Below are 25,559 nucleotides of genomic sequence, written 5' to 3' on the forward strand. Positions count from 1 at the left end.
GAAGTGCAAGAAATGCTTTCTCTTTTCTGTGACTGGCATGCCTACAGGTTTAAAATGGCACATTCTCAATTAAAGTAACTTCACCAGTGCAGGAGCAAAGTTTAAAATTTTCTACCTCATTAAGTAGATTCAAAGGGGAAGAGGGAGGCCTTAATTAAACATGAACCTTCACTTGCACTAAAGCCAGTAAGGTCACCTGAAGCCCTGTCACCAAAACAACTATTTTCTTTTTCTGCTTTTACATTTCACTTTCTGTTCTAATGTGCAACACTCCTCCTGTGAACTGACCTATTTACTTTGGTATAATTTTGCTTCTTTGGATGCAGCTAGAAAAGCAGTCTGTTCAGAGTCTTGTGTGTTCACAACCCACTGTTTCTGCTGCAAAATGTTTTTAACTGCATATAAAAGTGGAAATTGAGATTAAAACTTCAGACAGCTTTAAGAAATGCAGGGACATTTAGGCTGGCCGTACACTGTTATCACAGGTATTAAAAGCCTGGACAGTTCTGGTCTGTAAAATAAGGCTTAGTTCCCAGTACCTCCTTTCCTACTGACAAAACCTTTATCTTTAGAAAAGCATCTCATCTGTGAGATAGTCTTTAAAAGGTAACTCACTGGTGGGTCTTCCATTATCTCTCCAAGCTCATGTCACATGTCAATTTTCTTGTTTTCTAATACTTATTTTCTTATACCTGAACCAGGAAACTTGGAAGCTTTACAGCTCTTGAGTTTATACACAGAATTTTTAATTGGTAATCTAATGTTTTGTGCTGGGTGTAACTGTAAATTACACACAGCATTTCTTCTGTGACTCATACAATATTACTTGTTAAACCTACTGTTTATGTACCTTTATTTATTTCAGCATAATCAGATTAAGAGGGAAAATAAGATGTGTCATTTTAATTTCAACCAGTACAATTACATTGCTGCTGCCTAAACTGGCACAGCTTGGTGTCATACCAAGCTACTACCAGCAAACTCCAATTACTGTCTCATAACTGAATTCCAATTTATGGCACAGGATCAAAAGCTGCATTTATTGATAGCTCTGCAATTTTTCTCCCATGTGCTGTGGCCAAATACTGGATATTATTTTCCTTTCCTAGCAAGTTTCCAAACTGAGAAATTTACAGTCTTCAGTATTTTTCCAGTTTAGTTTCTAGCAGCCTGCAGTCACTGATACAGGAAATCCCTGCACTTATTCTATTTTGCTGTTAACAGCTTTTTGAGGATTTTCTTTCTGGCACTTGACATGACCCCCCCTTCTGAACTTATGTAAACTTTTAGCATGAACAAAATCAAATTACTACTTGCACAGAGTGTTACAAAAACCTTCTTTTTGTCATCACCTGGTTTCTTCTCTTAATGTCTCTCAATTTAATAAGGAACTGTGTGCAGCTATTCTCTATACACGTTCACCATATCACTCATGACTTTTGAGACACCTGGGAATCCACTGTCCTCTCCTTTCTAGGCCAAAGAGCCCATCTGTTCCTTCTGTCAAAGCCCTTCCATAGCCTCAGTCCTTCTTGCTGCCCTCCTGGTTATGCCATACTTTTTCCAAGAACATGAGAGTGAGTAGTATTCCAGATATAAAGCACTATATGCATCTAGCTTTACACTGTAGTCCTTGCTGGTTTTCCTAGTAATTCCCAGCGTGATTTTAGCTGCTACTGAGAAATCAACTTTTGTTCTCACAGGAATTATCTGCTGGGCTACCATGTTATTATTCAGTACTACAAGCCAGGTCCAGAAGCTATTAATACTGTGTATGCAAAGTTTGGGTACACTTCCAGCCCCTTTCCCATAGTAAGTGCAAATTTGATCACCCGTGATTTTGATCTGGATTTTCTGCTGCTACAGGCAGTTCTTCCTGTAAGGGTACAAGAGGCCACTTCCTACATGTTCTTGCTAATATACAGCATTGTATCTCCAGTGCTGTCCAAAATCTTCTGCATTTCCCCTTAGAGATGTTCTGATACATCTATTGTATCTGAATGCTTGTTTAAAACAAGGTATTCTGGCTACTTTTTTTTTCCTAGGACCAGCAGCATTTATACAGAAACACCATATACTCTAAATAAATTTTTCCTGTTTAAATGGGACTTACTTTTTCAGGTGCCTCATCTTTAAAATTAGTTCTTAACTACTTCCTTTTTACCTGAAGACTTTGCTTTTCCTACTCCAACTTCAGAAATGCCATTCCCAGCATGCTGCTTGGCACCCATCTACCTTCTCACCTTCTCAAACCCTAAACAAAACTTGCCCAATAACTTCTCTCTCTTTTTTTTTTTTTTTTTTTTTAAAATTTATTTTTGAGACATTTTACTCTGTTCTGGTTGTTCTGGCATAGGAACACACTTAGAGGACACACACCTATTTTCCTGCTCATACTATATCACCCTTATATGTACAACATTTCCAAGCAATTACTTTCCTGTAGAAGTTCCTCTGTAAATACAATTTTGAGTAGCTAATACTGTGAGCTTGGCTCTTCATTGGACTTACTAACATCAGTACTTTACATCAATGTTATCTGGAGAAGAAAGGAAAATGGAAGCCCTTTAAAGTGCAGAGCAAGCCCTCAAGTTGACCAGTGATGGAGTCAGGCAGCAGAAATACTCTCCAATTAACAGACTGGGAATACTCCAAACCAAGTCACCACCTTTGCTAACTGCCTTATTTAGCAGATCAGTGTAACAGTGGTTAAAATGGGGCACTTTCTGGCACTGTTTACCTATTACTGCTGCCACTAATTAGTTGGTCAAATAATAACCCAAGTGGAAAGCTGGCTTAATTTGGGTTGTAACTTAATGACCTCCAGGTGACATACTACCACAGCTGAGTTATATAAATTAAGTATCAACAATAATCATTTTGGTGTGCTCACTTTTAGTAAGAGTGTTTTCACACAGCTGGAGAGCACAGAAGCATGTTACACTGCTCTGGATCCCAAATGCCAGATTAATCTCTGACAGCTCAAAGCAGCAGTTCTGAAGTTTCAGTATGAAATTGTTCAACTTTTTAACAACTTCAAACCTAAATGTAGAGTCCTGTTTAAAAGAGCAGGAAGACCTTTATAGTTAGACTATAGAATAAGGGTATAATTATGCTAAATCAAAAATGATCCTAAAGTTCCAAACTTGCTGAACTGCAGTGTTCTTGAGGATATTCCACAAGTTCTGTGATAGAATATGTTGAACTTCAGTCTAATTTTCTACAAAAATTCAACTTTTAATTGCTGTTTTGCATGCTGGTGCATGGGTTACTAGAGTCTGTCTATTTTTGCTGTGTGATTGACTTGAAGTTCAGTACAGGATTTGCATACCACAGAGTGAAATCTGTAATCTACAGTATTAGAGCAAAGCCAGCTATTTTCAGCTAATAAACTGATTGTGAGCCGATTACCAATTGAGGTAACAGCACCTCAAACTTCAGCCATATTTGCACAGGATGAAGAGCACAAGCACTCACAATTATGTAACTGGAAGATTTTTCAGATTAATGTGAATGCAACTGTAGCAGTTTGCTCACAAAGACAGTATTACAAATTTCTGTATCTTTTCCTTCAAAGTACTTTTTGCTGTTAAAAAACACTTTCAAAGTTGTTATCATCACCTGGAATATGTTACTTTTGTGTCACATGGGTAACCTTATGTTTCTGACTGTGTACATTTTTATGGCATACTAAGAGCAAGAATTCACATGGCTGCTTTAAAAGGTAGTGCTGTCCTAGTAAATAGTTTCATTCAGTTATTTTTTCTGTGCAGGGAGTGCTCTTTGGAATGTCAGCCTGAAGTGCCTTTTACAACAGTGAAAGTCAGCCTGTTTTAACCAGAGATTCTAAGGTAGTGTTAATAAACTCATCCATACTATTACTGCAGTTGCATTTAATATTGAAAAAACAAGCAACCCCCTGAAGTGACAGTTGAGAACATAAATACAATAATTACTTCTAGTAAACTAGAAAAATTTCCCTCACTTGTTTGAGGAAAAATTCCAGTCCACAAAGAAAATAAAATAATAAAAATTAATTTCAAAACCACTCACTTATCACTTGATATGCTGCAGTCTATAATTGTTCTTTTGCTAGTGTTGACTATTAAGAAAGGCAGCTGTATTGTGGAGGTCAAAGATGGAGGGCCTTGATTTTGCTGTTCATTTTGCTGATTTCTTTGTACCAAGTTTTTAAATGCTATTTGCTGTAAAACAAAAGAAAGAAAAAATGATTACTGACAATAAAAGAGCAGACATTAGTGTTTCCAGGAAATAAAACCTCATAGGTCTTATTTACCAACTCTCAATACCTTCAGTAATTTTTTGTCAAAAAGTGAGCTGTGGCCTTACTTTCTCTTGGCACTAGTGAAGTTCACTGGGAGCAGAAGTTAAACCAAATTTTTGCACACATTTACTATTGACTGTTTCCCCTCATATTCCCTGGTATGTGGTAGAAAGTAAAGGTGTTGGATTTGCCAGCCTTCTACTCTTACGATCCAGAAATGTCTACATTCCCCAAAACAACTCTGCATTTACACAAGTTGTTGTGAACTTCATAGCTTAGGTCAAAGAGAAAATTTGAAGAATGACTCAGGGTAGCTCTGGGGGAGCTTAGAGTCAACAAAGGGGACTTGTGACTTGTTCCCAATCCCACTGAGGTTGGCAGAGCTTCAGCAGAACACTTAGGAAAGCTTGTGGCACATAGATGGAGCGTGCTGTTTTACAGCAGACAAAACTGAACCACAGAGTGTCAGCAAGAGGTCTCCTCCCAGAATCCAGAAAGGTCACAGGGGTCAAACTTTTCTCCTTAGTATGTCACAGCTGTTAGTTAAATCTAGAAAGAACTTCAGAAGGTCTAACATGTTGGATTTGCACTTGATATTTTCATTTATGGGGAAAAAAAATTAAAATGAAATATACCTGCAGTAGCAGTTCTTGCAGTTGGGCTCGCTTCTGTTTTATCCTTTCAATCCGCTTCTGCTTTTCTATCTTAAAAGACAAATATAAATGCATCAAGATACTTAGTTACCTTGTCCATTCCCTTGTGCCAAACGGAACAGGCTTCCTTTGTAAATGGGGCCAAATTGCATGGGCATAAGAGTTTCTCCATTAAACAGGTCTGGCAGACTGAAATGTCTTTCTTTGTCAACAGTTTTAACTCCAGTGAGGATTTAATTATTACAAGAGACTATTATGTCCCCCCCCCCTTTTGCCTCTTATGTCTTGCACTGAGTGCAAATTGGCACCAGATCAAACACTTGCTCAAGAGGATGCTTTGGGGTTTTTTGCCCTTCTGCCCTCCACTCTTTTGGAATTGTGCATGTCCCAGTGTTCTCCTAGCTGCAAGCTACTAGACATAAATATATGGAGGCTGGGCTTATGATCACCTCCTTTATCTTACCAGTGACCTCCACTTTTTGTTTGAGACTTGATTAAACTGACAAGACTGCAGCAACAAAAAGGGCTAGAGGTAACATTTTCTATGGGAGCACAGCTCTTGCAGCAGTTCAGTTACTGCTGGTTGATGTGGCCCGGGACACGCAGGGCTGGGACAGGGCAGAGCTGACCCTGCAGGTACAGCAGTGTTTGGAAGTGTCCTCTGGGGCAATGCTGAAGAATTGAACAGTCATTGGGGCTGAAAGGGCTTTTTGCTCATCCTCCTCTTTGGTGCCATCTCTGTATCTGGCTCCCAAAATACTAAACTCTTAAATTACATTTTCATTTAAGCAATGAAACTAAATAATGTGGTGTTTTAAAACTTAGCTGGCCCAAACTCCTCTATCTTATTTACAAGATTGCTTTGTGGTGGTTCCCTCCTCACACATTTTAATGATTAAAATGCATCTTTTAGTTGGCTTTCTGTGCTGGGACTCTTAAAACCAGTAAGCAGTACAGATATCATTCAGGCATGGTTTCTATATAACAAGCTCTTTTGCATTGATTTTTGTACTGGTACTCTTATTACAGATTTACATTGTAAGAACAGTTGCCACTATACAGCCTTAAAAGCAAAATTAATTCTGATTTTCACACGATGAAAACGCAGCTTTGTTTTACATTCTTTTCTATTATGTCAGAGGAAGCAACATTTTTGGGAAAATATGCCTGGCTTCCATTTTGTGCATGTGTAATTAGAGCCTGAAACAGTGAATTGCATATGATTATTTTGAAGATGAGACAATGAAATGCAAGTTCCATATTTGTAACAATAGCCTGTACTGGAGACAGTGCATTCACATGAATGCATGCAAAATGTAGATTTATTCAGAACTAAAAAAAACATCCTGGAGCATAATGATGGAACACATGCATTCTCCTTGGATGGATGTATTTTTCAAGTCACTGTAATGGAAAAGGACAGTAAAAGCTTTTCTCTTACCACATCTAGAAAGACAATTGATGTAAATGACCCTGCACAAAAAGAACTGTTCTGTACTGCAGAGACACTCACCCACCTTTTAAGATACCTAATGTCCAAGTGTCACAAATGGAGATGTATTTGCAGACAGCCATTACAGCAGGCTGCAGTAAATACAGTGATTTGTGCTTTTTATTTATAGCACATTTGGCCTGAAGGACAGGCAACATTTGTGCATATAAATTCTGGCATCCCTGCAAAAAACACTGTAACTCTTAGCCTGCTGAAAAAATAATGGAAATAACTGATAAGTAAAACTTCTTCTTGCTTTCTCTGGCAGATCATAACTAGTATCTGACATTCCAGCAGGATTTTTTTTCAATTTAATTCCCTTTGAATTATATTTCCAAGTACAGACATTAATAGAGAATTGGTCTAATTTTAAAGGTAAACCATTTTGTGAGCATAACTGAACCACAAATTCTTTTGACTTTCATCTGGTTAATTCAAGGTACTGCAGACTTTAATCTTAAAAATAATCACTGATTTAATAAATGACCAGTTTTGTAAGGTAAACAGCTTGGCTTTTTTTAAAAACTAAATATAATGTATAGTAAATGAAATTGAACTAAGCATACACAAACATATTTTTTCAGTTTATTCCAATATCAGAATTTGTATTTCCATAGTGCACAAGCATCAAAACCAATCAGGTTCAAATTAAGAAGAAATATCGCTCTTCTAAAGAGCAAGTCAATTTTTACAACGTGTGAACAAATCAGAATTTCCCACAAACCTCCCTTTACCTCTAGATTCTGACATTCCTGAGCTGAGTTTGTGGGAAGGCCGATCCATCGGATTTCCTTCTTCTCCTTTGAAATGATGTTCATTGCCATCAGGACGTTGAGGGCATCGTAAACTCTCCGCCTAATGTTTTTCTGATCATAAGCCTGCTAAGAAAACAATACAACACTAATTACAACAAAAGAATTGAATTTAAAAAGGAAAAGCAATTGAACACATCCTCCACAGACACGGAGAAGATCAAATACCAAAATGGCAGTTCTGGTCAGAGTGGTGTTAAACCACGATCCTTCATATCTGATATCCCTCGGATAACACATGAGCATGCTTGGTTGCAAATGGAAGTTTCAAGCCTTCCTGAAGCACCTCTGCAGGAAATTCCATCATGGCAAGTCTGGCACGGTTGAAAAGCCTGACAAGACCACATATACAAGAGTAGCCTTTTCTTAAAGTCAGTTATTTTGGCAGATTCCTCTAGTTTGTTTACAATTTAGAGGGAGTTCAATTCTTCACCTTAATTCTGTATTTTTAGATTTCAAAGGGTAAGTCTTTATATCTGAGAACTAGTTAAGTGCAGGAGAGTATGGACTGTGCAGGACAGTGCAGAAACAGAATTCCACGATAAAACAGACAAATCTGTATTGGTATAACAAAACTCAACACGTTTGCTTACTGAATCTGTCGCTAGGTGGCTGTTAGAATTTGTGAATTCGGATACGAGCTCGTCAGCGACTTCATTGTATGAAGTTGTTCCTTTACGTTGAACTTTTTCACAAACTTTCATTGAAAAATGCCTCAGACCCTTCCCATTTTTATCTCCTTTCTTGCTTCTCTTACTGAAAAGAGAAAAGTATTATTTTAATACATTGAATGTTAATAAGGTATTTTGTTACATAGCAAAAGGTTTGCATTTTGTAACAGAAATCTGGACTATCAAAATGAAAAATAAAAGTTTTGTATCAATTTCTTGTTTCTTACAAGTTGGCAAAAAAGTGCACTAGAGCCCTTTCCTTGACTATTTCTACATTGGTAGCATTTGAACACATGCTGCTGGGAAGATGCTTAAAATGGATTTGTAATTCATCTCCAGGTAGTCTCAGAAAAGAACAACCAAAAAAAAGAGGAAAATCTCCCAGGGAGCTTATGTACCTGGAAGCCACGTTTATGTGGAGCCCTCATGTGTGTGCCTAAAATAGAAAGGCTCAGACATCCCTGTGTACTATACAGCAGGAGATAATAAACTGGCTCATTAGGGGAATTAAGGTGTGTCCATCATAGAATATATCCACATATATACATCACAGTATATATACCTATATATACATCTATTCTGTGATGTATCCATCCATCACAGAACAGATACAAGAATCTCTTTTGTGGAGAGTAAGTACGTAGCCATTGGGTTTTAAGGTGCTAAATTAAGAACTGGCAAACTGTCAGGGTTATTTTCCATTCACCTTCTTCCAGAAAAGGCAATGGTAATAGAAAAAAACAGGAGCAGTTGTTTTTATCACACAAACTAGATCTGGATGTGTAATTCAATAGAAGCCTTTAAAAAGTTCTGCTGTGTTGTTTTTGCTTCGTTTTTCTTTTTTTTTAAAATTAGTCTCATGGTTTCATTTGACAATGTGTTCCAAGGAGAGCTGTTACTTTACAGAAAAAGGGCCCCTGTCAGCAGTAAAAAGCTAAAGAAACTATTAAAAAAACCAAGAATGGTTTTCAAAATTGTGAATGTATCTAAGAAAACAAAATACAGGTAAAATAAACAAAAAAGAGTAAAAAGGAACACCAGCAGACTAAAAAAAAATGCAACACAGTTTGAAGGAGTGAAAACTGCTGAAAGCAGGAACTGGGCAGTTAACTTTCTGAAAGGCAAGTCTGAAGTAAAGCAGGTATGACTCTATACACAAAATACACATTCAGTAACACTCACCTTTCTGAAAAATCTGACTCTATAATTTCTTGAGTCCGTTTTCGCTCCCTAAGACAAGACAATTCAAACTTAAGTTGAAAATAACATAATATCTATAGACCACTATAATCACTGTATATGGGGCCTAGCTGGTTCTAGTGTTTGCTGTCACATGTTTACTGAAAAGGAAAAATACAACACACAGAGGCTTGACAAAATTTGTGGGAAGGTGGTTAGGACTTGTGGAGGAAGTTGTCGGAGCTCACTGCCAGACAAATTCTATTCCAAATTTTACAATGCTTTGCCCACAGGAATTGAGGGAAGTCACTTCACCTGGAACTACAGGAAGTGCTGGTGTGAGCTAGATGTCCAAAGCCCATCAAAAAAGAGAAGCTGGGCTCCTTTGAAAATTCCTATTTAAAATTCCTCCATATAGAAGAAAAATTATATATCCTATATTTTCAAGCCAGTGAATGTTTAGGAATCTTTAAACAAAACCCAAGCTAAAACACTAAACATATTCCTGTTAGAAATGATGCATACAGAGCTGAAGACAGACTCTTGAAGAAGCAGCTGCCATAAATTTTGAACAGCAGCAGTGGTCTGCAATTGTTGGCCATTCCTTATCTTCCAGTTTATTCCCCACAGGAGCTGCTTTCCAGCCCTGCCTTTTCCTGCAGCAGCCCCAAGGCAGTGCCCAAGAGCTGTGCTGAGCTGGAGAACACTGTGTCCCCGCGCTTTCCAAGGCTGGTCAACACCTGACACTGCTGCGAAGGAAGCGAAACAAAAATGAGGGGTTTGAAAACCTGTGCTTGAGTGCCAGCACACTTTGGCTGTGTGATCCAGAATGCACAAGCAGGCCCCTCCCTCAACAGCACCAAAGGGACTTCTGTCCATGGTGCTTAACTGGAGGCTGAGCAGCTGGGCCGGGGGCTGCCCTGGGCACTGGCCTGGGACAGCAGGGAGTGAGAGCTGTGCCCTGCTCTGCACACCAGGCTGCCAGAGCCTGTGCCAAGCCCTGCCATTGAATCTGCTCCTCTCATTTTGGGCATAATTTGGAGTCTGTGAAGCAAACAATGGGTAAAGCAGCAGTCTTCTGATGTGTCTTCAGCAGCCACAGCTCGCTACCTCACTTCAGGAATACCACAGACCCTTCCTTAGCTCTGTTCCTCAAATGAAAATATGGCCTATTGTATGGACTTCTGCATGCATAAGTATTGGCTGCTCTGTCTGGAGTCATCTCGAGCCTTTTTATGGATGAAGCAAAAGATTAGGCTCATTGGAAATCCTGTGTCTTGACTTGGACAGTACACAAACAGGACGGTGCTGCCTGGTGGTGGTGGTTGATGCACTGCCACAAGGTGGCTCTGGGAATCCCCACCAGTGCATGGCACTTTGGAAAGTGAGGTGTGTCGATTCTCTGGTTCAGCAAGCTGTGACCAGATAGCAGAGTTTGTCCCTTTTCTAGGTAATGAAAGAACCTCTGTCTGGCCTCCACATTTCCCAAAATGTGAGGAAAAAAAATGATCTTTGGCAACTCCTTTCTCAAATAAAATCAGAACTAAGTGCATTCAAAAGGTATTTCATGAAATGAACACTCAGTTAAAAAAAAAATCAACTTAAAAACTGTGTGGCTGGGCCTATAGTTTATTGACTCTCTGGGGAGGAATACAGTAATTGGGAAGTACAACCTATGACACACCTTGCTTACAGAGTAAAATGGAGAAAAGTCAAGGTACAAATATTGCACTCTCATTTCTGCTCTTCTAGATGCTCCATTTCCCACCTTTATTGTTGAAAAGGTAATACTGACATTCATCACTGATTAGAAAAATTAATCTAGATGCAGAAATATAGTACTTTTCAGAGGCAAAGCACTACATTTCTGTTTTGACACAGCTAAGCTCAGCAGTACTGATATTAAAACAAAGTACCAAGAAACACTGTAAAGACCAGATTTAATTAGATGAGATAAAGAAAGTCCTGTTTGGCTGGAGCACCTCAGAACTCCATGAAACTTGTTATTAATGTAGAATAGTAATAAAAATACCATACTGATTATATTCAAAGTGTTCTATTAGAGTTTATTCTTAAATGCCTGTTGAAGTGTTTTTGGCAGTCTCCCCCCCCTATAGGCACCTGCTGCTGTGCTCAACAGCAGTGCTACATCGATATACTATGAACTGCTGGAAAAAATAAAGGCTTCTTTTAACAGGAGTCATTGTGACTCTCCATTTTCACCAAGAAACAGACACTGTCAGAAACCACAATTAAAGCAGACAGTGAAGTAGCTGGTGCTTATAATTTGTGTTCATATGCTCCAGACATCAGAAGTGCCTCCTAGTCTGAAAAGCACATGCCATACTCCATTTAGTTGTGCAAGAAGTAGAAACTGTAAGTCAGCATAGATTCAACAGTATAATAATGGAAAAGATCAGAAGAGATGCTCAGACATCTGTAAAGAGACAAAAGCCTTACCCTGGGACCCAGCCGGACGCTTCCGTTATGTGTGTCTGTGTGACCATGGCTGGAGCTGGGGTGTACGGACTCCCGATCAGAACACTCCCTGAACTGGTCAGTCTTTGTGGTGTGCTTATGATCTGTAAAATTTAGCAATAAAAACCACAGCTCTCTAAAGAAAACAGAGGTAACTACAGCCCAAAATTCATACTAAGTATTGCACTAAGAAAAGTAATAATGATTCTGTACCAGAAGCAGTCACAGTATATAGAAGAGATGGCATCAGAAGATCTTCAGAGAGCAAAGCCATTACAGTGCTGCCAAGTTTCCTATTAGTTGTACCATATTACTGTATTATTCACATGGACAAGAGCCAGAGAAATGATTCCAAGTAATTCCTAGCTATGGCAAATAGGATCTGTACCTAGAGACACCCAATTGTTTCTTCATGAGTACATCTAGGCAACTTCTTGATCAAAGTAATCAATACAGCCTTCTTTCTTTCCAATGGATTTGTCTCTTGTAATTATCTACACAAAAGACAATCTGAGCTGCAGGCAAAGCATTCCCTAACATTCACAAGATCCCAAGGCACTCTGGCAACTAATGGCACCTACAGAATTCAATGTAAAGTCTTTATGGTATAGATAGAATTTACATTTAAGCAAACCTGGTGAAATTGTAGGTACACTGGTTAACACCGACACCCAGTCTCAACTTTTAAATCACATCCAAGTTCATTTTTCAAAGCAGGTCACCCGAATAATTGAAATAATATTTACAAATGAAACAGTATTGATAAAGCTAATCTTTAAAATGAACAAAATTTAATTATTTTGATTCCATTATGGTAAGATTCATATCAAAGCTTCTTGGACAGTGCTTTTTACTCTTATACCTTACCTAATTTTTTTAAACTTTGTTTTACTTTACTCCATTTATTAGTGACACTTGGAGTAGTGACTGTGCTAAACTTTGTGGTTTCCTTTATTATTTAATTTATCCAACACCTGTGTAATCATCCCAAGGCACTCAGGTAACTGTTTTAAGTATATGCTGTAAGAGCAGATATATAGGTACTGCACGTGTGTACATATATATGCATATATATATATATAAAAACTAGAGATAAGCATACAGCATTTGTTTGGTATCCATCACTATTGTTTAGACAAGTAGAAAAACGGGATGTGAAGAATTCCCCATTTCCTTAGCTTATTGAGCATTACTTCACATCCCCCTGGTACCAGGTTGTGAATACATACATGTCTGTTTTGTCTTAAAGACATAAATTGATCTCATTTATTGTTTGCAAATGAACAGCTTGACAGAACCAAGGGAAAAGAGAATTTTAGAGAAACCAAAACACAGGAACAGGTATGTGTTTATTTCCTGGTTGCTACTGCAGAACCAAAGCGCCTGGCTTTACCCATTGCAGGCAGGCACAGAAAAGGTGTCGCTTCTGTCACCTGGCTGCTGCTCCGGCCTGGAGCAGAGGTTCAAGGGCTGCTGTGTGTTTTGGGGCTCGCTGAAAGCAGCGCGGCTGCGGCCGGCGGGTGCCAATGGCCCCGGGGCGAGGCACGGCCCGGCCCGGCCCGCGCCGCCCTCTAGCGGCACCCGGCCGCTCCCGCACCGCGCCGGCCGCTCCGAGCGGCCCCGGACGGAGCCACGGCGGGCAGCGCCGGCCTCGGCCTGCGCGCCGGAGCCTCCGCGCTGCTCCAAGGACCCGCAGCGGCCCCAGCGCCTGGAACCCGCGGTGGGGAAATAAGGCCTACATCAATAAATGAATCAAGCAGGGTGTTGCTGACACAGGCAGATGCTGAGGGAGCGCTAACATTGCCGCTGCTGAGAGCGCGGGAGCATTCGCTTTTAAACAGCCTGGCACAACACAGCTGTATGCTGGGTGTCTTAGAAAGCCTGTGTTAATGGCCTTTTATTAAGAAAATGTGTTCTGAATATAGATCTATCCTTGCAAAGCAGCAGAAGAAAAGATTAAAAAAGAAACAAACAAAAAAAAAAGAATAAAAATGGTGTGTCTCACATCACACAGTAGCTTTTGCAACTTCTACCTGCTATAGAACCTAAGCTGCAAGCAGGGCTCACTGAAACCAAAAGCAGGGCTTAAGAAGTCAGTCATAAGAGTAGGAAGTGCATTAAGTGAGTGCTCTCTCTGTTGTGGGCTATTTATTGCACTGCCAGGACACATCCTCAGTGGCAGAGCTGTTCCAGCACGGTGCTCCAGGGCACAGGCCTGTGAGACATCAGCGCTGACGTACTCAGCCGTTCCTGGCAGGCAGCCCCTGGCCAGTGCTGGGGGCAGAGCTCTGTGACCAGGGAGTGCCACGGGGGTGGCTGTGACGTGTGTGCCCCTCTGCCCAGCTGGGACAAACCCCCACTGAACACTGCTCAGGTGAAAAAGGCCCAACACCATTTTTATGAAACACATCGAATAGTTCTGTTCTCAGGCTAAGTGCTTGGCAAGGAGGTATCAGGTTACTAGAAACCGTTCACAGGATTGCCTATTTAGCTCTCTGGCCACCAAAAAATCTAATTTTTTTCTCAAAACTAGATCCAAAAATCCCTGGAACATCAATATACATATACAGTTATCATGGACAGGAAAAGAGAGTTTTAAGAAGAGTAGTTTCAACAAGTTTAGAATTTCTACCAACACATCAAAGACATTCTCTGACAATTCTGGAGATTTACTGGTGAGAACATGACTTAAAACATTCAAAGAGTATCAATAATGAGGGGATTTTCTTAATACACATTTGAGTAATAGTTACAATGTCAGCTGGTAAAGCTGTTTCAATTTCCACTCAAAGCCCAGAAGATAGGTACCCCCTGAGGGCACATACAAGAGCATTGCTGGGAGTGGCAGTTCTGGCATGCCAGGCCTGCTGTGCCCCCAGGTCACCACTCTCCCATCCAGCTGGGGCACTTTGTGGCTGAGGCAGGAGGCAGCAAGTTCCTCTCCTGTTCCTGTCTTACACCACCAGGAAGTCACAGCCAGTTACACAAGCTGGCATTACTGGGGTTGCAAAACTTACCATTTGGGGTCCAACATTCACATTGATTGGTCCCAGGGTTTTTGGCAAAATCTTAGTTGGAGAGTTGGTGCTGGAAACTGGTAATGTGATTACTGAAATATTACCTAAAAAGAATGGTAAAAAGAGAGTTTTAAATTACTTCCTTAGTAACCTGTGAAAAACACTTTGGCAAATTCTCACACCACTCTAACGCTCTGGAATCAGGTTAGCTTTGTTTCATTTGCTGTGAACACACCCTCAGGTAAGCTCCAGATCTCTCAGCAGATGTCACAAGGACGTCTCACAAAACTACACCTTCACTATTTTACTTTTAAAATTACATGTATTTTATTTCCAGAAAAAAATTATTCTTGCTTAAGACAAAGAGCATACAGCCTGATGTGCCTCTGCATTAGAAGTGAAAATTAATGAGAATACTTCTAAAAGAAGCCAACATACAAATCCTACTTACAATCATAATCATGTGTACAAAATATGCGTCCATAAACCTTCAAAGCCTTAACCATTCCTCATCTGACTGTCCCAGAGCATTCCACAGTCATTGCTGATGTAAGCCAGCCACAGCCTGCCACTGTAGAGATGGAGCAAGTGATGCCTTTACAACTCACCAAAGTCACAGAGCAGGCAGCTGGATGTCACAGTAAAGGCTCCCATCCCATCTCCAGTGCAGGCTGTTCTCATCCCAAGATGTTTATCATCTCTGTGATCCCAAACTGCTTATGGGTCTAAATCATCCTGCCTTCCACAGAGAAAAGCAGCTCTGTGCTGACAGCCCCAAAATACTGCTGCTCCTCCTCTATCCCAAATTGCATCTTGCATCTTGATTATTTGGGATGTTTAAATCAAAACTGTTGCAGCTACTCCTTGGGTGTTCAAACTGCTGTGCACAGGCCTCTCAAAGCCCTGAGCACACTGGCTTTTCCAGACTGCCACTGTGGTGGCAGCAGCTCCTTTCTCTGTGACAGCTTCAAAGCAGGAGAGCTGGGAACCGATCAGTCAAAGGCAGCCCCCATTCCTACACAGCCTGATCAGCGTGGGAGGGTGGGCTCTGAGGCACAGCCAGATACATGGAAGAGCTGCCACTGCCTGCTAATCCAGAGTCAGCCGGGGTCTAGCTGGGGTCATGAGGACAAGGATAGGTTCCTGGAGAGCTACTAATGTTCTCTGGCACTGCAGCCAGCAGCTGAAGGCATCTGAGGTGACAGGTCCCTTCAGAGCAGCACAGGCACCAGCCCTCCTCCCACAGGAGCCAGCCAACACTCAGCTTAGCCCACATGGCCCAGGCTGACTCAGTGCTGTTACACATCCCTGCTCCCCTGTCTTTTCTCACATCACCGGTTCACCTCCACTGCCCAATTTTCATTTCTCACTTGGTCCTGAATCATGGTCTCTTTTTTTACATTTTATTTTAGTATACCTGTTTTCCATGAGGTTACTGAAAAATGATAAATTCAACAAAGTAACTTCTCTGCGACAGGAAGCAGAAGCAACACAACTGAGAGGGAAAAGGATCTTGTCTTCTGCAGCTACAGCACAGAAGTAGAAAATATGAAGATTTATGCAAAGTCTCACCTTCACAAGAAATGTTCAACAGATATATGAGAAATAAAAACAAATTGAGACTAGGCTATTCTAATGTTCTGTGTAGATTCTTTTGGCATCTGGAGTAATACTACTACTACATACTATTTGGAGTAATACTACTACTACATATTAATTTTCCATAAGGCAAATCTGTATCTGAAAACATCTTCAGAAGCAGCTTGCATCTCTAGTCAATAAAATGAATAAATTATTCAGTCATGTAATTCACCTAGAAAAACAAATATAAACCTCCCACACTTGCAAACCCACCCCCTCCAGTAAATCTTTGCTCTGTTATGAAAAATCTTTTGTGAGGTAGTGCCAGAGAGCACCACACAGTAATTCACGGTTTACATACACTGTGTTCCCATGCTGAGCTCAAAAGAGTTCTCTCACTTGCCAGTTTTACTTTTGCTAGAGGATTTTGCCCAGGATTTCCCAAGCTGTGCCAGCACATTCCATCAAAACCTAGTCTCTCCCCTCATTCCAGGCTGTTGCCATCAATGATGTGTCACTTCCCAATACTGCTGTAGGAATTTTCCTCTTTTCTGCTGCATCTGAAACTTTTGACCCCACTACCTCCAAGATCAGCTCTCATACTATTTCTCCTTGTCCCTTTTCTTACCAGGGAAAAGAAATAAATTCCTTTCTCTGGTGTTGACAGCACAAGGTCACATGGCCAAGTGCAGTAAAATTGTGAAATGTCAGTTTTGGCTCCCAGCTCAACCACAGGGCTACACCACAGAGTTGCCTCCAGCTGCCCTTCCCAGCCTGCAAGAGGCACTGGGCTGTCATGTTTGTCCGTGCCAGAGTGGCCATGTGGGCTCACAGCCCCGGGCAATGCACAGGGCCACCCAGCACAGCCAGCACTGGGCACAGCCTGTTCCTCCCCAGCACGCACCACGCAGGCTGGCATCCGTGGCATCCACGGGGATCCAGCTGCACCTGTGATTGCTGAGAACACTTCATGGATGTACTTCCCTCACACACACATGCAGACACATGGTCAAAGCCACACAAACCCACCAGATTTACTGTGCAGCCTGGGAAAAACCACTAATAAACCACTAATTAGCAGCTACTGCTGCACTGTGCCTTCATTTACAAGGCTCCCTGCATAACGGAACATTGGCACCACTGGGGTAACTTCAGTAAATACAAGGGTCATTCAAATGACCTGATCTTGATTTTAAAGACATTTGCTTACATATGGTGTGTGTTTAAATGTCTTTTTGGCAGAGTTACTGTCAATAAAAAAGATTTTCATCTTCTAAACCCTACACAAATCCCTCATTTGGCAGCAGTACTGTCAAAATAATCTTAAGAGTTGACCAAGTTTTCAAATAAAGGTTTCCCTGCCCTTGTTCTTACTTTTAGTTTTCTTAATTGGCAAATATAAATATGTGGATGTGTAGATTTTTTAAAATACAGATTGAATGAAAAAGAACCAGTTTGTTTTTATAAGTGAGGTATTTCTTATCCACAGTGGCCAAAAAGAAAGAAAGAATAACCAAACTCTTCACAGTAAGAGGTTGCTTTTTGTGTTTGTCAGTAGTTGAAAAAATAGTAAACAGAAATACAAATAAAATGTTCCTCCCTACCATCTTCTTTTTTTCCAAATGGCATCATGGTCCAGATACTCCTGTAACCTCAATTGCTTAAAATATTATTATTATATCATTATATCATTGAATTTAGGAGGAAGTAGATGTGACAAAACATTCAACAGATTTTGGTATTCAACTGAAAGCAGAATTATCATCAAACTAACTATATATACTATCACAAAGCAACTGCAAAGGCTTTAAACATGACCAAATTCTAAATAAACGCCAGGTCTTAATAACAGCCATCATTTAGGGGCAAAAAAGATTACACTGATTTATGTCCCAGGGCACAAGAGCAGTGAGTACAGTGATAAGCTGAACACAATGAGACCCATCAGCCTTGAGTCACGGTAATCTCACTGCATGGATGGAAAAGGTCAGCACAGATGGATCAAACTGGAATGATTTGTATAATAATACTCAATTCTTATATAATGTTTCTCAGCAGTACTTTCAAGGCACAAAGGAGGTCAGTGTCATTATTCCCATTTACCTATGGAAAACCAAGCACATGGGAAAGAAACCCACTTAAAACTCTCATAGGGAGGCTTTAACTGCAATACACAGCCATCCCAAAGTGAGCCTCCTTAGCACTGAAGCAAATTCAGAATAAGAATCTGCCAGTGGATATATATATATATGTGTGTTTCTCTCAGAAAAAAAGCACTTTGCTTCTACACAAATTATTTTTACATTCTTCAGTCGCCATTATTATTGCTTCTCAGGGAGAGAAACAAGTGTTGCTATAATTTCATATTTTAAAAAACCATCATTGCTACATAACCATTATTCTTCCTGGCATTTGTGCAATAATTTTACTGGTGCACAAAAAGAAAAAAAATCAATTTAAATGATCTTCAGCTTCAAGCAGTCACAGATAAAGTTATTCATGTTTATGTACACGTATGCTCACATGCACACACAAAGTAGCTCACCAAACTCAGTTTAAATCATTATGTGCCACCCTAAATAGCCTAATTTCACATAAACAGCATGCACTCCTAGACAAATATGAAGCTAAAGAGATTTTAGTGATTTTTTTTCCTGTATAACCAAATCTATTAGACCTGCAGCTTAGTTGCAAAGATAATCAGAAACAATGTCAACTGGAGAATCTATAGAATCTGTCACAGCCAGTTTGAAGGAGACCATGGCTGATGGGGAGCATAGCCCAACCAGCTGGGGTTACACACAAAGCGTACATCAACAAAAAAACCCATTGAATTTTCAAACAAAACACCAGGGAAGTGGTGGCAATTTGGATTTCATATTCAGAGCTCTAAACAAATGTCCACTTTTTAAAGGTGTCTCAATGACAGCCATTTTTAATAATACAGCCTACAGCTTGACAATGATGGCAAAAACCCCAGCTCAGAGAATATTTTAGAATAACATATGTGATGTGTCCTCAGGGTCCTCTATTACACTAAGACAGATCAGTAAATTTACTGATCTCCGAGACCAGTATGATAAAAGCATATAAGAAAAATAAAATTATTATTGCATTATTAGTACACAAGTATTTTCTTGGTACATTTCTTCATCTGTGCACTGCACAAAATTACCGGGCTAAAACCCTAACTTTAAAAATTCCATAAAGATGAAGTCAAAGAGATCTGTAGAAAAGAAAATAAAATGGGGCAGACAGTTTTTCAGTGTACTTCAGGCTTACACTGAGCAGTACAATTTCAGTCTTTTACTGTTCAATCTGAGACAAATCTACAGGAGTTAACAGCTGTATGAATCTGAAAGTACCAGGCACAGGCCTATGGATGGATAACTGCTTCTGATGTCTTGGTCATTTAGCAGATCTCTTCAAGCATACAATGAAGTACCTCTCTTACAGCAGCTCTGTGCACCGAGTTTTTAAACACCAGCCCTGTCAGGACTTAGTAAAAGACAGGTACTGTGTAATAGAAAGATGCATGAAAATAAAGGTCATTGTGAAGTTGTCTTAGAAGTGAAGATTCCCACCCAAAGATTTAAGCCCTCTACAATTATGATGTGATCAATGGCTCCTCCCTCATGGAGCCTGCTGCAAGACTGGTGCTCTGTGGCTGGACTCCCTTTTCCCTCCACAGCAGTAAGCAAAGAACAACATACAAACTCATAGGAACTGGGAACACAGTAACAAAGAAGTATTAACTAAGGACAGCAAGATTCCTCAAAACCTTTGTGTGAGTCTACATCAGCCATTTTAAGGTAAGAATCCTGTACCTATGGCCCAGCAGCAGCAGATGTGCCCAACGGGTGTCTGGGATTTAACGGGCCTGCTCCCCCTGCCAGGCCCCCTCTGCTGGGCAGAGGCAAATAACCAACACACACCACAATTACCTTTTTGGAAAGAAAAGAAAAATGCAACTTTTTTGTAAGCAAAAATTTCTAGCCCTTGAAATCTGATGCTTTCAAAAAGGTCTTCAGTAGAGCAAATGGCCTCTCTCCTTTGTTTTTGAACATACCATAAATGCATCATGCCTCAGTCTAAGGGGATTATGAAGGCACAGTATAAATAGGCCCAGACATGTAGCAATAAATTGCCTTTATTTTTATTATAGCAAATTATTTAATTTAAATAATGTATATTTTTTAAAAAACAAACAAAAAACCCACAAACAAACAAAACCCCACCACCATCAAAACCCCAAAAATAAACAAAACCCCAAAGAAACCAAACTGCCTTTACTAGGAAGCTCACAAAGCCCTGTTAAGAGACAGTGGATCTGAATGCCTGTGTGGAGTTTTTCGCCCCTCCATAATTTCCAGAGTTCAACAGTGGACATGCCAAAAGAAGTAAAGGATATTTTAAACTGAAAGTAAGAGACAGCTTAGATACTGGCTGTTTCTGTACAAGTTTCCCCAGCTTTTATGGAATATCTGATGTTCTAAGAAGAGTAATCCATTGTGAACAAGATATTTTATTTCAACAGAGATGGCAACAATTTCTAACTATACCTCAAGGTTAAAAAAAAAATCATTAGATCATATAATTTTTAAAAATATACCAAAATGGAGGTAATATGCATCCATCATCCCAGAAGCAAAATCTGATAAAGAATGGGATATTCCTAACAGTAATGACCCATACTTTATAAAGTTATTCAGTTATTTTCTGGACAAATCAATTGCTTGTTTCAGAAATTATTTGAAAATGTTGGACTTAGTCTTTTTCCCTAGCATCACAACACAATAATAACAAAACAATGAAGCACAATGTGCAATACATAATTCTCAAAGGCCTCCACCAGTTTGTCATGTTCTGCAAAGTTTGGAAAACTAGGAAGATACTGCAGCTCCAGCCATTTTCTGTTTAGTTGTTCCAATTTTTCAGAATCTTAGGTTTGATGGCATCAGCCAAAAATCAACCTCCCTGCTACTACATGCATTGGATTCTTGCAGTGGATATCAGCAAACCAGTATTTACTTAGAAAAGCTGATTGAAATGTTTCCTGAACTGCAAATCCTTGAGTTTTCTAATACAGATAAGGGGTTTATTTGACTGGAATACCATAGCTGTTATGACTGATCATAAATTGTTTTTGAGTCAAAAGTGATTAATCTAGAAGTGCTAAGATAAAACAGGACAGGACAAAACATAACTATTATTGTGCAGAACATTTAGAAAGAAGTATGACATCATACTTAGCCTTCTCTGTCATTTTGACTACAAGAGAATCAGGGATCTTTAGCGGGGGCTAGAAATCAGAAAAATCAGCATATTATTCACCATCAATGAATGAAAAAAAGGGCTTATCCTCTTATTATTTTTACTACACCTTCTTTTCCCCTCTGAAATCCTGAAGACCTTCCCATCTTTGCTACTGACACATGTTGGTATTAAACAACTACCGGTGGGGATGTATGAAATATATTTTGAACATTTAAATTCTGAGTATCCCAAATGTGAATCAATCATATACTGCAGTGAAATAAGTCTTAATGTATGTATCAAAGAGAATTCTCTTACCTTTTGTTGGACTCTGGTTCTGATCTATAAATCCTTTCAAGTCTCCATTTGTGGAAGTCACACCAACCTGAACAAAACATTTTTGAAGTCTTAAAATATGACAAACCTTTCTATGTTTTCTAATATGCAACTAATATGTTATGAAAGCAACTTTCAGCATTATGAAACATCATAATCCTGTGGACAGTAGAGTCTAACAAGTGCACGAGACTCAAGGCAAGGTATCCAGGACATTTGGAAAGTCTACTTTTAAGTAAGTTGTTATCTAAAAAACACCCTGAATCTTCTGACTGTGTACTACATATGACCCAAGCAGCCTATTCTGGCTATCATGGTGTAAGGCACCATCCCCTCCAAGTCAAAGGGAGCAGCTGCCACCAGTAACACAGCAGAAATGTGCCCATGTCCAACTGCCTCAAGACCAAGCTGCAGAGTCTACAGGTATGAGATGTGACTGTTGATGCATTCTAAACACATTCAGTCTTCAGAGATATACTGATTTACTGAGGGTAAGTTACTGGAGACATGGAAAACTTAAATTTTATACAGAATAGTGCAACTTAGACTTTAGCATGCACACAAAGCATAGGAAGATGGAGTTTGTACAGAAAAATACAAGATCATCCTGGATGAGGAAGGGAAGAGATGGGAAGTCCCTGATATCCCAGCCTCTTCTTAAAATATTATAAAATGTGAGTACTTCTGTAAATCATTGGGACAAAGGGTTCCACTATCCAAGTTAAAAGAAGGCAATCATATGATGAAGGATCAAGCATTTTGGTTTATTTTACAGATGTATGCAGCAATAATGGAACCTATGCTAGGGCCACTTGAAGAATTTTAATATACTACAGACAGAGGATCACTTAAGTTTAGGTAAATTAAACTTAACTAAAATAAACTACACAAGACAAAAGAATATCTGCTACAAGCATTCAGTCTCTCAATTCTGATTACAGACCTTGTATTCAGCAGATAATTTTTGTAGGGGAAAATCTGCACACAGCATTGTGACAGACTCTTGAAAATACTTCTTCTAAGATTTTTCCCCCATCAAGAGACAGGTAAGAAGATCTGATTGTAAAACTGATTGTAAAACACTGCCCAAATGAGCTCAGTTATAAACAGCTCAGCTATAAACAAGCCCTTTGAGATGCTCAGTACAGGCCTCAGTTTATCTCGGATTGTCACTGTCGCACTGTCCCCTTCCTGCCCTTCCTGGCACACCCAGCTAGAGCCTCCTCACCCGCGGGCGCTTGGGCGGCTGTGCTGTCCCCAGAGGCTGTGTCAGAGGCTGTCCCATTCTCCCTCCCACTGCCGGGCTGTCTCCCAGCAGGTGGCACCGGTGCAGCAGGGATGCAGCAGGGCTGGGAGGGCCCGAGCAGAGGGAGAAGACATAAAAACAAGCCACAACATCTCCTCAGCAGGTTTGGTAGCAGATCCAGGAAAAGAGCAGCACTCCAGGATCTCCTGTGCATGGGCACAAGGAACACTCCTTGTGTGCTAAGAGGCCACTGGGGCTCCTCACATGAAGGATGTGCTCTTGAGGAGATTTTACCCAGAGGTTGGCACGGCTGGGAAGTGCCCAGGCTAAAGCTCTGCAAGGCCCAGCCAAGGGGAAGAGGCTGCACTGCTGGCTCACACCTCTGCTGCCTTCACACAAACAAGTGTCAGCTTCTCCCAGGAGCCCTGCCTGCCTCTGCAGCAACTAGAACAGCACAAATGGGAGAAATTTTAAATTCAGGGAAAGAACAGGAGTCCACAGGGATAAATACCATGTTAGATTACAGGCCTCAAATCATTCTAAGAGAAGGGATTACAAGGAACATCTTCAAAGACAGCACTGAAATTTGTTCACAATTGAACATTCAGCTCTAGATCTACAGCTGTACAGTTCCCTATTAATTCAGATCAGTGTTTTTCAATAAAACAATGAAGATGATGTACATATACAGTGTCAGAATGATAATTCTAACTTCCACATTTAATTCTCTGAAAGATTTACAAGGAAATGCAACAAAGTACTTGAGAGGGGTTTTTGTGTGTATGTTGTACTTCAGCGATCCAAATGACACAAAATTACAGCACTTCTGTTTGCACAGAATTATGTTGTTTTCATTACAATGATCCTAGTAGCAAATTTATAAAGAGCAGCACTTTTTTCAACTTTATAATACTTGTATCTAAGTTTAGAAGAGCTTGAAAACAAACTTGAATTTCATGAGAACTGAAGTGAGAAATGTGGCAGATCTAAGGGAATTTGTTTCTCCTGCAGAAGAATAATCCTAAGTGCTCAGAGGAAGCAATGTGTGACACAACATTATAATACTGCTGCACAGCAAGACCTTTATAGGATTCCATCTCACTGTTCAAGAGTTCCCAGGCCACGTTGTTACCTGAGACAGACCACACACTGCTTTTGGGAATCTTGTACTGTAACAACACTTAAGCTGAAACCGGTAAACAATCCAATGCTTAACTGGTATCATTTGTTACTTTTTGTACTGCTCCTGTGATATTTCTACTTTATAACACTGGCCCGGAGAGTCAGGACTACTGGGCATGGCAGGAGCTGGACTTCTGCTTCTGCTCATCTGCAGCACAAGGAATCCAGCCACAATGGAAGATGAAGAAAGGACTTGGCAGGCCTTTGCATACTACTCAATATCTTAGAGGTTTGTTTGCCTTTCCTGTTAGGTGACTAAGTTTCCAAACATGGTGAGAGGAAAGAGTCACAGCCAGGTCTTGGATGGGGCCAACTGCCATGAGCAGCTCTTGCAGCTTGCCTTGTAGCCCAGCCCTCTCTACTGCTTGGCTGGGCAAGTCTGTGACCACCCTGAGCAGTGAAACTCTCTTCCATGCTGAATGTGAAAGGAGAACATCACAGACATTTAACTGACCTTATCTATGGCAAGACAGCCACCCTCTGAGAAGCACTGACAAACAACTTCACAATCAATAACTAACAGTCTTATTAAAAAAACTTGCTGAGGTTATATCACTCATATGTTTGAGTAAACTAAACTAAAATTGACTAGGAGTATTTGCTCTTTTTTTTCTCTATTTGTTAATACTGTTTTAGTGTCTTTTTACCTGAAGGACCAATGGGAAAGAAGATACAAAATAGGCAAGAAAAAAACCACATTTTCTCATATAAGTAAAGAATGAAATAACCCAGTTGGACAGGGTGACGTGAATTACATCTGGGTACAATGTATGTGGTAAGCACATAAACATCTTTTTTCCAAGAGAACTTTTATTCAACATTTTATTATTCGTAGCTTCTTTGGTCAGATTAGTTTTCTAAGGAAGGTCAAATTACCCACAAACAATATTCCACAAACAGATACCAGAAAGGGTCCTGTGTTTAAAGAAAATGAGCAGTGATCCCAGCCTGGATAATTTTCCCACCATATGCTCAGAGTTAGGAAGAAAAAGCAGTGACGGGGAAGGTTTTTCATCTTGCACACACATTCAATCTACAGGAACATTCTGGCACGTGCTTGAAGCACAAGCTGGCTGCACAGGAGGTTGTTCCACACAGCTTCTTGCAAGATGGAAAGCCATTCCAGCCACAGCTCACTGCACGGGGCTGGGATGCAGCAGGAGCACACACATGCCCAGCTGAGGAGCAGCGATTGCAGAATGCAGAGGTGGCAGCTTCCTGCTGTGCACGTTTGACAGAAACCCTTCAAGAGTTTCCTGGAAGATGTTTAAATTCCAGTACTTTAAAATTTCCTTTCCTTGATGCTTCAACACAAAGGAAAATTATGGAAGTACTCTCACAAGGAAGCTCTCTCCCTCAACTCACTCTGCA

The 25,559-nt window shown here is 40.2% G+C and overlaps 1 protein-coding gene across 4 annotated transcripts in view; it reads right to left on the minus strand.

Annotated features, from left to right (window-relative positions):
- The window catches only part of TFDP2 (transcription factor Dp-2), a 55,788-nt gene that overhangs the window by 14,252 nt on the left and 15,977 nt on the right, over nt 1-25,559 (minus strand). For 2 of the 4 annotated variants that reach the window (XM_059855374.1, XM_059855373.1), the window contains exons 3-10: nt 21,743-21,809; nt 14,588-14,691; nt 11,553-11,674; nt 9,096-9,143; nt 7,836-7,998; nt 7,165-7,311; nt 4,921-4,989; nt 4,054-4,205 (exon numbers count right to left, since the gene is read on the minus strand). In XM_059855374.1, the coding sequence (XP_059711357.1) occupies nt 4,054-4,205; nt 4,921-4,989; nt 7,165-7,311; nt 7,836-7,998; nt 9,096-9,143; nt 11,553-11,674; nt 14,588-14,691; nt 21,743-21,809 (872 nt within the window). The remainder of the gene's footprint in view (nt 1-4,053; nt 4,206-4,920; nt 4,990-7,164; nt 7,312-7,835; nt 7,999-9,095; nt 9,144-11,552; nt 11,675-14,587; nt 14,692-21,742; nt 21,810-25,559) is intronic. The other 2 variants (XM_059855375.1, XM_059855376.1) reach the window with 2 other exon arrangements.

The sequence above is a fragment of the Haemorhous mexicanus genome, chromosome 10 (genome assembly GCF_027477595.1).
Source record: "Haemorhous mexicanus isolate bHaeMex1 chromosome 10, bHaeMex1.pri, whole genome shotgun sequence".
NCBI classification, from domain to species: Eukaryota; Metazoa; Chordata; class Aves; order Passeriformes; family Fringillidae; genus Haemorhous; species Haemorhous mexicanus.